The 14553-nt window shown below is 40.7% G+C and overlaps 2 protein-coding genes across 4 annotated transcripts in view; both read right to left on the bottom strand.

The window, feature by feature from the left end:
- Window positions 1-5108: 5108 nt before the first annotated feature.
- On the bottom strand, window positions 5109-7712 carry LOC144036200 (sialidase-3-like). Of its 2 annotated transcripts, none has more exons than XM_077546639.1 (3): window positions 7379-7712; window positions 6996-7233; window positions 5109-6558 (listed from the first exon to the last, which is right to left on the bottom strand). In XM_077546639.1, exons 2-3 carry the CDS (start codon window positions 7218-7220, stop codon window positions 5566-5568), a joined length of 1218 nt encoding a protein of 405 aa, XP_077402765.1. In that variant the 5' UTR covers window positions 7221-7233; window positions 7379-7712; the 3' UTR covers window positions 5109-5565. The 2 variants fall into 2 exon arrangements, with proteins under 2 accessions (XP_077402765.1, XP_077402766.1); XM_077546640.1 differs by having other exon boundaries at window positions 6996-7230.
- Window positions 7713-14375: 6663 nt separating this feature from the next.
- The window catches only part of chrdl2 (chordin-like 2), a 5943-nt gene continuing 5765 nt past the window's right edge, over window positions 14376-14553 (bottom strand). For both annotated transcript variants that reach the window (XM_077547187.1, XM_077547186.1), the window contains exon 11: window positions 14376-14553. This exon is cut by the window's right edge and continues 498 nt beyond it. The gene's annotated coding sequence lies outside the window, so the exon portion shown is untranslated.

Genomic DNA, 14553 nt, shown 5'->3' with positions numbered 1-14553 from the left:
GAGATGGTATCGGCTGCCCTCTTGTGGCCGTTTTACAACCAGGAACTAGAAAGGAGAAATTAGCAGCTTCCACAGACAGAATGATCATTTCATCAACTTCAATCCAATACGAGCAAACCACATCTAGACTTTCATAGCCAAGCAGCCAATCAGGCTAACACAAAATGCAGAACAAAACAGTAGCAGTGCACGCTAAAAGCAATTGGGTTGATAAAAACGCAAATGGGGTCCAAAATGGACTGACCCAACGTTTTGTCTTAAATAAATAATCCAATAAATAAACCAAAAAGATGGGGCAAGTCAATAACCCACAATATAACCCAATTTTTTGGGGTAATTTATTTATTTATTTATGGTCTGCCACTCTTTGACTCAATTTTGTTTACCGGTATTTCAGCCCCCCACCTTTTTTTTTTTTGATTTGTGGACTTTTGGCCTCTTTTTGGCCTAATTTGTTATTTAACCAAACTGTTAGTGTTCACTTTAAAATAACAAAAATAAAGAAGTGAATTTTTGGCAGGTTGTTTTTATGCGTGACCGAACTTGTGTAAAATAAATAACCCATAAAGCTGGCTTAGTCACTTTTGACCAAATTTGGGCTATTTATTTTTACCTAAATGTTTTTAAAGTGATAAACCTAAAATAACAAAAATAAATCTAGAAAGTTGGATCAAAACAAACCCAGGTCGTGGATCTATTTTTAAGAGTGTGCTATACAGTCTACTGAGTGAGAAACAAGGATAACAACAGCCATAACCTTTAAGAAAACATAGCATATATCATATTCTTTGGCGCATATGAGGTCAAGACCGGTTCCTTAAGTTGAGTTCTGCAATTGACATGACATTTTTATCAATCAAAATATTTATTGCCAGTTGGTGACATATAAGACTCATCTACTGTGTAACACATTGCTTGGTTCAAGATATAAAGTACACACTAACCAGCTAAAACATTAGGCACTCCCGATATTCAAAATCAAAACAATAATAATAATAATAATAATAAAATCTGGAAAATGTCACGGTTGAGTTGGAGGACCCAAATGCAAGACGGCAGGAGAACCACGACAGGGATGCATGCAACTCAATTTTAACCAACCAACAAAAAGCTTACTCAACAAAAGGCCACGACTACAAAAAAGGTGTACATGGTGGGCAAAAACAAGAAAACACAAGATCACGCCGGAGGGCGGATAAAACAGAGAGGAGTGTGGAATACAAAGTAGATCAACCAAAAATCACTAGTGGTGTCCACAACACCAGGAAAGATTGCCGCTAGAAAGGTAGCAGTATCACAACGTCAGGTATGGTGAGCAGCGTCACGGAGCAATAGCCCGACCAGAAAGGACCCCGCAGACCCCAACAGCCTACGCCAGGCAATGGCCAGCTATGGCCGCTGACTTGGACAGCACCAGCAATACTTCCATGAACCGCCCAGATCGGGTCTCTTACCTTGAAGGTGGAGCAGAGATCAGACTCCACACTGGCTGACGGATCACGACCAGCAGGGGGCATCACCCGTCTCTTCCGCGGCCCAATCAGCTGGTAACTTTGTTCTTCTGGAACCCAACATTCCCCATTGGTGGGTGTGACCAATTCATTCACCATTGTAGTCTGTTTTTTGATCAACAGCCGCTAACTTTCCCCAACGATGGCGCCAAGGTCGCCCTTGGTAATGAGCCTACTTTCCGGCCAGGCGGCATTACGGGCCATGGCGGTCAGTAAAGCCAATCCGGAGCTCCGAGCGTCATTGCCTGCCTTCCTGTCGGAACTCAGAAACGTCTTCGACCACCCGGTAAAAGGAAAGGAAGCAGGCAGCCGCTTGCTAGACCTCAAGCAAGCCGACTTGTCAGTGGCTGAATACTCGATCTCGTTGCGGGTTTTGGCCGCCGAGAGCCGTTACGGCGAAGTGGCACTGTGTGGGATTTCCCGGCGGGGCCTCAGCCCGCGAATCAAGGTGCGGAGTGGAGGACCCAAATGCAGGGATGCATGTTATACTAAACACAATTTATTTAACAAAAACACTAGCAGGGGTACTGGGTGAACAAAGCCAACAAAGATCTGAAAAGACCAAAAAAAAACAAAGTAACAACAAAACACCAGCGGTGAGAGCGACAACGATCCAACACAGACAGACAGGGGAGACAGGAGACTATATACACACACACTAATGACACAACAAGACACACCTGGAGCAAGACACAAGTGGCTGAGGGCACGGATTGGTTGACACGAGGAAGGGCAGGATCACGCTTAACAAGACATACAACCAAAAACAGAACCCAAACATGACAGAAAAAAATCTCAAGTCTGGTTTTCCATTGTCTAGAACTGCACTGCATCCTACTGAAAGGCATTAGTCATCTCATTCAGGTATAAAATATTAGAAACACAGCTGTATTTCAAACACAAAAAAAACAGAACATTAATAACCCTGGAGAACCCAAGAACCATTTTCTTCTTTGGAAAATTATGAATTATACATTAAATGACTGCTATAAGTTCACTGAACACCAAAATATATGTTTTTTCAATTTTAACCATTTTTTTTAACTAACTCAGAGTTGCTAATTTATCAAAATATACATATAAAACATACTCCTAGGCCTTCTGCAACATGATATGAAATAGATTAACAAAAAAAAAACACAATTTTACCATCTGATGGTTTGCTGAGAAGATGGTTTTGTTTGGATTGATTTCCAGCTCAACAAAACAGCTTGTTGCCAGCCATCTTGTCACCACCACTCTGGCTCATGTAAGTGCAATATTCCTCCACTAGATGGCCCCATGCAGGGGTCAGCAGTGGCACTCTGGACTTTTGAAGTTAAATTTGTAAAAAAAAAAAAAAAGGTCTTTGTTATTTGAGTAGCAGAATTTATAGGGGCCAAATTTGACCCCGTGGGTTCTCCAGGGTTATAAATAAACATTGTTATCAAAACTCAGCATGAACTCTTTTTTTTGGTTTGGCTATGATTAGATTGAACAAATGCCTGCACATGCTTCATATGAACTGTTTGGAACGGTGGAGTGTCCATGCAGCAAAAAGGGAAAAAAAGAGCAACCATTGCCGAGACATTTGTCACATCAACAGCAAACATCTGTTCCATCATCACTGGTGAGCCTCACTGAATATCATCAGCAAGGACGACAAGTGCGGGTGTGTGGGTGTGTGTGTTTTATAGCCAATCTGTGATACAGATTACCATATGTTCTGGAAAATTGTGAGCAAAAACACTCTGCAGATATAAAATAAATAAATGTGAGTCATAATGTGATTCATCCAATCTGGGAAGGTGCTGGAAGGCAAAAGTGATGAAAAAAAAAGATAACAAACAGGGAATAAACAGCGACCATTTCGAATAAAGATCACTATATGCGTGTGTTGGTTCCACACAATTGCCTTAATACTCTTTAGCACACGCACGCAGTGATTAGCTGAGCAATTTTCTTCATTGTCATTCTCTAATCGTGAATGGAGGGAAATTAAAATGTGTCAAAATGTTGCTATTTGACCATCCAAGTCAAGAATTCTGAATTTTCGCAAATTATTTTCACTGATTTAATGATTTTGCACATGGCAGTCCATGAATGATGAATTTAAATGCTACAAGTGAAAATTTGTTTTTCCAGGGCTAGAAGGAACATTTCCTAAAGGGGCCCAAAAAAATTCAGGGTTGTTTTCTTAATAAATGAATTAGGTAGAAAATTATCATGACAGTTGGGAGATTTGGTGTTGGTTCATAAAGCTAAATAGAGTGTTTTGTAAACTGATTTTATGTTATTTTTTAACGCAGAGACACACCCAAAGGGAGGTATTTCCAGTTTAGCAGTTTTATGCTGGCACTGTATATTAAAAAGGTATGTCCAATGTTGTGGAACCAGTCTTGTTCAAAAGAAATGCTTTCAAATTTTACATTCAATATTTGAACCTCTCGTTATTGTGATGCTAAGTAAATATATAATGTCATGAGATTTATTATAGTTCATTATCATTTTTTTATTTTGTACCAAAAAAAAATGCCATGCAGCTTTTGTCACTTTCCACAACAGTCAACAAAAACACATTTGACACGACAGCGTAGAATCACCAAGAGACTCATGACATTTGATTGGGTCCTTCGTGTGTCCAATTTCTTTTGGAAATCTTACAAAAATCATCATTCGACAACCAGCAGACTTCACAAGAATTTTGTAGGATTTATTTATTTTTTTTTACAAAAATGGCCTACTTTGCATCAGGATTACTTTTTTGTGGACTATGACGGCTTTGCATATTAAATGACACCGATGTCGCTAGAAAGTGAAACAACAATATAGTATAATATAGACTATACAAGTAGATAAATATACAATTGAATTTTTGTATTTTCTACTAAATTCTTGTGAGATCATGCTACTTTCAACCAGTCAATAATACACAATATTCACAGTTGTCGTCTTCAAAAACTTTCGGCAGAAATTCCCAATATGTATTCAAACATTACATGGTCAAGTAAATAGTAAAAATATGAACTGATTTTGCTTCAAATGAGCAAATCCTCTCCTCGGTTTTAGATTACTTATATTCGGCACAGTCTGGATGTGACTAACTGGTTCTGTTCCCCTCCCATATGAAGGCTGTATGACACGAGAAGGCATATGTGAATCACAGTACAGGATCATGAAAGTAGAGGAAAGCTGGATCGTGGAAGGAAGAAATGCTACACTCCTTGATTGAAGGAAAATAAAGAGGTAGGAAAAATCTGCAGGAAGGAACACTTGTCAAGCATGCTACGCAAACGCGCACATTCACTCACACACACACACACACAGGCAGTAAATGGCAGAGCAGCATGCTTAAAATCAGCAGACTAAAGTTTCATTCCTTAAATAGCTTAAGTCCTCAAATAGTGGCCATCGCTCTAATAGACGCCGTGCCTTGATTCAGAGTACATCCAGCTCTTGAACAAATAATGATATCGTTAAGTAAAAAATATACAAAACACGCACTGTCGTGACTTTACAGTTGTGCAGCCACATAAAACCTGAAAAGACATCAGAGAACAGCTCACTGATTCGTCGAAGAATTGCCAGAGTTGGGATCAAGTCACACATGTACAACTCTCAAGTAAAATCTTTATAAAGTCTACACACCCCTGTTCAGATACCAGATTTTTATACAAAAAAAAATACAAAAAAATAAATATTATACATATTTATGTATATAATATTATAATTATATTAATAAAAAACAATACCACACACACAAAATCATTCAAAAAAAAAAAATAAATAAAAAAAATAATCCATCATTAATGTGACCAAAAAGCCAGTTAAGTGTCAGGAAAAGCTCACTAGAACATCTTATAAATAAGTGCCCGATCCAGCAGTTGCATAAATTTGCACCCCGGCCACTATTTGAGGAAATATGGTTACACATTGAACTTAAGTGAACATCAGGCCAGACGACTCCAGCATGCATGCACACTTCCACAAAGAGGAACACTAGTAAACACAGAGAGACGTTAGCATAGCATCGTTCATGCTAAGATGTTAAGCTTGCGGAAGCTACGCTAGTCATTTAGCACGTCTTCCTGTTTGCCTGCATGACCTCTTTGAGCGTGAACGACATGAACGCAATCTGCTCAAGTTCGCTTTCCTTGCCGCACTCCATCAGGCACGAGAACTGATCGCTGTCCCGGTTGTAGGCCAGGTCTGAGTAGCCGCTGGGCCCGCTGTGGATGATCCTGGGCCGGTCCCACCCTCGCGAGTGCAAGGGGGACCGGTTCAAGTACACGCCCATGTCCCGCCGGCTGTGCTTGCTGGTCGGGTGCATGAAGAGGAGCCAGGTTTGGGTGTCGGGAGACAAAGGGGATGTGTCTGTTTTGTTCTCGGCGTCCTCGCTGGGGATGAACTCGGGCGCGGGGAAGCCGATGACGCTCCCTTGGCAGCCGTTGGGTTGCTCCACCAGCTCGCGGGCCGTGCGGGGTTTGTCGAAGCAGACGCCGCTGTTCTCGCTCAGCGCCTCGCGTCTGTGGCCACCAAAATTGCGGGCGTTGCAGTACAGGTGACTTCGGCCCTCGTGATCTATGATCTCCGCCATCTCGCACTCGCACGACTTCTTGAGGAGCATCTTGCCCATGTGCCAAGTCTTGCCGAAGTCTGCGCTATAAACCGTCAGCGCGCGCGGGTAAACCGTGCGAGGAACAGGGATGGAGAAACACCTGTACGGGATGTAGTAGGCGTAGGCTGGAATAATCAACCTCCCGTTCTCCAGTTGGACCCCGTGCCCCGGACCCACGGCAAAAGTGGCCCACTTGCGGATGGTCTGTCCGATCACGCTCTCAGTTACGTCCTTGGCCTCGCTCCAGGTAAGGCCGTCGTCACCGCTGCTGACGTAGCAAAGACGCGTCTTGTTCTTACCTGTGATGATCTGCCTGTTCTCCGAAGTGTTTCCCAGGATGCACACAAAGAATAAAAACAAGGTGCTGCTGTTTTTTTCAAACACGGGGCAGGGGTTCATGGTGCGGTGGTCCGGTAGGCATGCCGTCAACAACTCTTCACTCGACAGCCACTGGAAAAAAAGGGGAAAAAAACTTAGTGGACTCTTCATTAGGAAGACGAGCACAATCGAATAACATTTGCTAACCAGCTACATTAAAAGATAATCATCCTCAATTGTGACCTTGCACTTTGCCCATATAAAGTAGAATGATGTTACAGTATAATAAAAGCATATAAAGCGCGATAGCTGAAATGTCTCCTTCTTATGTTATGGCCAGGTCACCCGGTACAACACGTTTTTGCTTCAAAATAAATCCTTCAAAACACTCTGCTGCAGCTATATTTCAAAAACATTTCCACATAAGAGGTCCATTAATAAGAATTGAATCGTTACAAGGTGACACGAGTCCTGAAACCTTTCTGACACACCTCATACATTAAACTGAAAAGAAAAACAGCACAACCATTAGCAGTGAAGTGCATTTAGTCATTTTTTTTAATAACTACCTGAACAGATCCGTCATCACTCTGCACCCCTCTTCTCATAACCAGAAGTTTGGCATCACAGTCACGAGAAGAGGTCCTCTTCTCGGCAAAGGCAAGAAAGGTACCGCTGTGCCTCAGGTAGATAAGAGCAGGGATTCTGTATGTGATGCCGCTCGGCTCCCTTTCAAATAAAGTTGTTTTTGGTGGCTCCTCTCCGCCGTCGCTCTTCGATGGCGTGTTCCCCATGATGCACCAGCTTCTGTAGGGGCATGCAGCACGTTTATTATCAAGTCACAACATCTTGGATGCATATATTCTAAAAGCAGACTCGCAGGGGGGAAAAAAGAGTTCATACTCGCACACATCACGTCGTTGTGCAACTCGACACGAACAAAAGTCCTTACCTTCACTTGTCACGCTTTACATTTGTCACCTTGAGCTGATCGACACACTGTCTCATTGCATTAAGTGGTCCAAAGAGCTCCGGTGATCATGACACTGACGCCGAGGGACGAACGCAAGAGGAGAAGACGCGGAAGGGAGGACTACTTCCTACACACTTCCGTGTTCGCTTCGGCGCCGCTTTCATAAACCTGCGGTGGGTTTTACTTCACGGGGCGCAATAATTGCTATTTACTAATCGTTGCATGTTTACTTGTAGATACTATTCATTGAGTCGACAGAATTCATTCGAAAATATAAATTAAAAAGAAATAATGTCTCTGCGCGTCGAGTGGAGAAGCCATTGCAGCGCATGTGCAGTATGACACCCGAAAAGATAACATTGTCAACCTAGAGTTGATATTACTATTACTATCAATAGATTTATTACAGTACGTGTCTGATGCCCGGATTTAGGTGCATTTTTTTAAATTAATAAATATATGAATTAACAAAAGTGATTACGCCTCGCTTCCGCATTTGCCAATAAACGCTTTATCGCCACCCATTGGTCAGGATGAATAGTGCTGCTGACACTCTTGGACACCCTGTTGCTAGGAGATGACACACAAGTACAACACATGGAGGGGGGCAGTTATGACTGCTTCTGTCTTTTAGAGTTAGTGTAATTCCAGCAAATGTTTTCCAGCATGATCATTTAAAAATAAAGGTGAATAAACTATTGGATAAGAAAAAACGAGATAACCTGATTGGCCACCCTGGAGTGCCCACAGCAACAAACTGTCACCAGAGTCTATTTCATTGAACTATATTTTACTTGGAATAATGTTGTGCGTAGTGTATTAATAATCAACATTTATATATTTGAAGTATATGCTGTGTGTGCAGTTGATTGTCCTTGTGTTTTTTGTTGATTTATTCTATTTATCTATCGTATTTTGTCAGACATGCAGTCACTAACTATAATTGAATGATGATCATTCTACTACCACTAACCAATGTTCTCTTTTGGTAGGCACTTTTCATTGATTTTGCTTGCGGCTTGCAGAAAGGCAGAGAATAAAAAAACATGACTTTGAGCAGTAAAATAAAGGAGAAAATGAGCTGTAGTACATTAGACATAGTCTTCCTGGTGAGCCAATAGCATCCATCTGTGTTAAAATCACTTATTTGCCACTAATGCCTGTTGGTGACTGCAATTAAATGCCTCATTATCCCGTAGCTGTAGTTTCATGGCGTCGATGAGCCGACTGAGTTGTGCTTTGTCAACATCAGTGAGCAGGAGCTGAATGCTGTGAGAATCTCGCTGTAGTCAATTCACTCTCTTTGGGCATCGAGATGGTTACATGCTTGTTTTCCTCTGCTCGGTTTGAGCCTGCGTGACCTCAAGGTGTTGGACAATGTGTAGCTTACTTGCATTGATCTGTCAACTCCCTCGCTTCAGGTGAGTCATCCCTTTCCCTTCAGCGCTAATTGGAAAAGGTCTTCTTCTTTTTTTTTTTCTTTTTTTTTTTTTACAATTTTCAAAATGGCCAGCAGATGGCGCACAACCGTCAAAGTGAAATGATCTGCTCTCAGCGTTTTTAAACGTATTTTTCGATTTTTTTTTATTATGGCATTCTTTTGTACAGGCGCTGTGGAGACCACACTCATTTTAGCGCCCTGGAGGTCCTGATGCTTGGTGATAACAAACTGTCCTCTGACGTGTTTGGAAGCCTCTCAAATCTTAAGAGGTCATGATGTTTTTGTTTTTTAAAGCTATTCAGCAAACCGGTCAGTGTTAAATTTCCAGTGTTCGGTCAAATATGCAATAAGTAAGAAGTGATATTTTAACACTATTAGGATAAAAAAGTTTAACAGTGACACTAGTGTAGAGTACTTTCAACAGACACTATTCATTGTTTTTAAGTGTATAGTCTATAGTGTTGGAGTAACACTGGTTAAAAAGTAACACTTTGAAAATGTCAGATTTCTTCCTTATATGGTCATTGTTTACCTCATTAGGGACCCCTGCACAATCTAAGCTCGTCTAATACAAGAACTTTGTCAAATATGCGGCACCCATGCAGCCAAAAAGGTCACCAAAGTAGAAGAAACAACTCTCGATATGATGCAATCTCCACTACTGGGTCCACATTAAAAAACACACTGTGAAATTAATACGTCTCAGAAGTGAGCATAGTTGGAAATAGTAGTCACTCTCTGTGGAAGCAGAAGTACAAACGGGCTCGTAAAAAATAAACTCGTAAAAGTAGAATACTGATTCAACTCTAAAGTAAAAAACAAAAAACAAACAAAGAAATGGAATACATAATCTGAAATTATCTTAAAGGTAGAGTGTACAATGATTAAAAATAGAAACTTTTTGAAAATCTTTTTGTCACGTTATAACTATTTAACATTTTCTTTTTGAAAAATCATCCCTATCATGTGCCTTTCATTTAATTTTGAATTCATATTTCTGAATTTATGGCAGGACTAAAACTAGCCAATCAGAGACTGCAGAGGCATAAGAAAAAGTCCATCATTAGCTCACACAATAATAATAATAATACTGTAATTGGAAAGCTCTTACTTCACGTCATGACGACTGTATAACCGGGTGCAATCGGCGCTGGTATGACCCTTTGTCCATTGGCTCATCAGGTAAATTGATCACCTCTAATCGAACCGGGAGCATTTGTTTTTTGGCAATACTCCATCATGTACACACACATGCTAGCAATGTCTTTGCCAGTGGAGTTAAAGATTCCAAAGTCTAAACAACTTATCCACTTTTCTCTCAATTTTCATATTTAAAAAGATTGAGACTATAATAATAAAAATAATCTAATGAAGCATCTTTTAACAAATGAAAGATGACATTTAACAATACAAATGCTTATTTGTTGCTCAGGCAATTGACATTCCTAAAGACAACGGTGAAAGTTCTAAGAGACACGAGGATGGGCGCGCGCACGCCTGCGAGATTCTCTCCCTGCACAAAGAAGATACACGCTAAATGGAATCCTGATGTGGCGCGACCCGGTGGTGAGGACTCGCGGCTATTTTTATTCGGCAGAATTTCTTCCAGGCCTAAAACCGCTTTGGTTGCACAATGGCCCCATGGTGAAGAGGAATGCCCATATTCCTTTTTAACAGGGATTCTGCTCAAATGCTGGAGAACACACTGAAGAATCTTAATATTTACAGAGGCTCCAAAGCAAGACTTGATAACATCCAGACGCCGTACAGACTGAGACTGAAACTGGTTTGGCCGAGCTACACACAAACTGTTTGCATGCATGCTGTATATAAGATTTATGATGAAAAGTTTTCTTTTTTTGTATGCACAAATTAAGGATCTGCCACTGCTGAGACCAAGACAACAAAGTAGTGGAATGTTTTTTGAGTTAATCACGGAAATGAAGAGTGACGATTATGAACACTTTTTAACACACGTACGTTTCCTTTTTCTTTTGTCTGCACAGGCAATGTGCTAGACAGAACACAAGGGGGCGCTTATGCTGCTGAGGGATTTGTGGACAAAATACAAGCTTCTTTTTGGAGCACAATGGAGTAAATACCGAGAAGCCAAAGTGAGTTGCATCCAAGGAGAAAATAACTAAAAACATTTCATGACTCGAGTGTATGGATGTTTATTATTATACAAGCAATGTGCAATGACACCAAAACAAAGGATTGATACTTATTTAATATGGTTACAGTGAACAAAAAGGATTATGAATATTACATATCATTTTGAATAATAAACAACTCCGGTAATCTATTTTCTTTACCGCTTTAGTGTCTCCATGAGTCCGATTTAATCAATTTGTCAACTCTAACCATAATTCATCCATCTTTATCTATAGAACTTGTCGACGTGCTTACCAAACATAATCGAACATGACATGACATAAGCCTGCCATATTTTGCCTCCTGGCTATTATAGTGTTGCCTCAATGCTAACGTGATGTAAGATGACGATGTTTTTATGACATCATCAAGACCGTTTCCTGCTCCCGCCACAGTTTACATTGATTATTGAGCTCCTCGTGCCCAGTAAACTGACCTTCATGTGTCACCACAGTGTGATGGTGCTACATTTTCTGATAGTAATTCCTGTTTGTGATTACTGGTGACAAGTTACAATAACACCACAGAGGGACATCTGGTGCACAGCAGTCTGAAGGGTCTGATGTATACGAAGTGAAAATGATCTACTAATATAACCAAAGATATAAAAGACAACGTGTCCTATCCGCATATGGTTGATTGTCCACATGACTATTAAAATATTGTCGTTTAGTAAAAAAAAAAAAAAAAAAAAAAAAAGAGTCAAAACAGTAAATTTATTTAGATCACCCAATATCAAATGACTAGAAAAGTACAAATGCTTTAAACAGCACAAATTATACAAACTGTTTATCTGACTGTCAACGTGAAGGTCAACCACTAGAGCTTGGCTAGCAAGGCAGTCGACACCAAATCTTGGCTGTGACGAACAGGGACCTCATCAACACTGCTCATTAATCAAGTGCCAAATGAGCTCGCTTCTTCAGATTGTGCCGTTCGTGCTCCTCTTTGATGAAACACACTCATTGGAACAAGAGGCCACGACAGACCCCGACCGCTCAAATGAAGTCGGCTTTCTTCACTCTTATCACTATTTCTTTGCAAGCACCATTTAAAGTGTTCATGACAATTATGCTGCTATTTGTCCATGATTTATTGGCATGACTCACACTAGGGAGTAAAAAAAATAATTGGGCCCTCGGCGTATCTATGAAGTATTTGTCATGAAGTATAAACACAGCAGAGTGCATGAATCAGCTATGAAAACAAACACGCCTAAGGCTTAATTAACCGTTAACACAATTTGCTGCAATTCTTGCAGTTCTTCTCTTTCTCTTGAAGCCCCCTGAAAATGGCGTTAGCCCACTAGCTAGCTAGTTAGCGCGGCATGGAAAGCCCCACAAACAACCCACTAGAATTTACTGTAGAGACTTTAAGCTGAAATATTTTCATGACACAAACACATAGGGATGTTTCATAAGAAAGATACTACACTAGGTAGCATCCATTTTTCAATCCATCTTTTGGTCCTTCTCTTCTTCTTGAAGACCCTGGAAAGTGACGCTAGCCCGGTAGCTAGCTAGCTAGCACGGCATGGAAAGCCCCGCAACAACCTGGTAGAATGTACTGTCGAGAGTTTATGTGGATATATTTCCACAACTCAAATATGTTGGGATGTTTCATAACAAACATGCTACACCAGCTACTTATAGGTAGCATTATGATTCTAGTTCCTCCAAAAAGCTGTTTGATGGAGTTGAGGCTTTGTCATTACCGGTACAAGCCCAACCCCTGACTGATTACACTGACACTGACTGTCTGGCAACTGTTTTTAACTCATTTTGGGGTGAGGAATTGAAAACTGATCTCATTTTTTTTCTATCATGTCAGATTTTTAAGATACAGAATCCACGATTTCTTAAAAATAAAACTTAAATGAATGTGTTTATTCTACATATGGAAATAAAAAATAAAACTGGACTGTGGTTGGTCAATTCATTACGGTTATAATTCTAAAACTCAAATGAACTGAACGTAGTAGACGAAGGCCTTAACAAGTGCCTGATTTATACCCAGTGACGGCCCCCGGCTGCTACAAATTGCAGAGCGTGTGACAAATTGAAACCTTGAGAAAAATAAACGATGGACTTTTCCCACTAGATGGCCAGACAGAAGCATATCAATGTGAACGGAGACAGACTGTCCGAGCTGTCGGGTTCAGAGGCTCACACAAAACATTTTTGTGTGAGTAATGCAGGCATGCAAATTGGAAATATCTCCTGTAGTGTGAGAGTGGTCGAGCGATCTGGCGCTAAAAGTGTGAAAGGAGTACAATGAGTCATTGTTGGAGGGGAGGGGGCACACGAGGAGTTCATAGAGGAGGAATATTATTCCGGAGCCTTCTGGCAGCAACACAAGAGAAACACACACTTGACACCTGTTGATCAAACAGGCTTGACGAAAACCGCATGTTGGTGTTTAGAGCTCAGATTGATTACAGTTTACAAAAACTTTGGGTGAGAGGCCGATAGGTGCTGGCTGGACTAGTCTTTGATGAAAGATCGAACCCAATTTCGGGTTATACTCAGTGCATTGAGTTGAGGATTCAACCCAGCATGTTGATCCAAGGGGTCAAAACTAGCCATACTGCTGAGTTAAAGCGTTAAATGGTGACCAACGTTCTTCAGCCCGTTCAAATCCCATCAACCCAATCTGTGGGTCAAAATAACCCAACTGCTACTTTTATTTATTTATTTGTTTAGTATGAACCAACGAAAATTCACACAGGACAATTTAGAGCAGGGGTTTCAAACTCAGGGCCCGGGGGCCATTTGTGGCCTGCGGGATGTTATTTTGAGGCCCCGTTTAAAAAAAAAAAAGTTTAATGTTACCTACTTTTTTGCTGTGTCGTTTGCCCTAGGGGAGTGTGTGTGTGTTTCAAATTACTTAAGGCCTACAATAGCCTAACCGTAACCATCTTGTTCACATTCTGAAGAACCGTTAATGTTCTGAACTGTTATTAGTTATGACTGAGAAGATTAGATTAGTTGTACTTTTTGTTTTTAATACTTCAAGCCCTTTTTGTGACCCAGACTATCTCCAGCGGCCCCAACATAAATTAAGTTTGAGACCCCTCCTAATTGAGAGTCTTCATGGAACCTAACATGTATGTTTCTGGAATGTGAGAGGAAGCCAGAGAAAACCCACGCAGGCACAGGGAGAACATGCAAACTTCTCACAGGAAGAGGGCCTGAGTTGACATTTGAACCTTTTGACTGAGATGTGCTAACCATTTGGTCTGCTGCCACATTTTGACATTGTTATCATGATTTCACTTGTCAGTGTGTAGCCATAATCAAAATAAGTCATTTGTATGGAAGTCTGAAGGCAAGTGGGTCAAAAAGAAAAGAAAGACCAAACAATATAAAAACAAAATCATGGTTTGGATATCAAACAGGTTATATTTTTGCTGGATTTTGAAGAGCAACATATCCAAATAAGATGCTGCCATCTTTAAACTGACAAACACAGTTACACATTTGGCTTTGTTGTCTCATTGTCGTATTATACTGTACTACACAAAATGAACATCATGGTGGACAAGACAGTTACAGTGGCA

The sequence above is a fragment of the Vanacampus margaritifer genome, chromosome 16 (assembly GCF_051991255.1).
Source record: "Vanacampus margaritifer isolate UIUO_Vmar chromosome 16, RoL_Vmar_1.0, whole genome shotgun sequence".
Classification (NCBI taxonomy): domain Eukaryota; kingdom Metazoa; phylum Chordata; class Actinopteri; order Syngnathiformes; family Syngnathidae; genus Vanacampus; species Vanacampus margaritifer.
The sequence above is the reverse complement of the archived record's forward strand: the minus strand, read 5'-3'. Positions and strand labels throughout refer to the sequence as shown.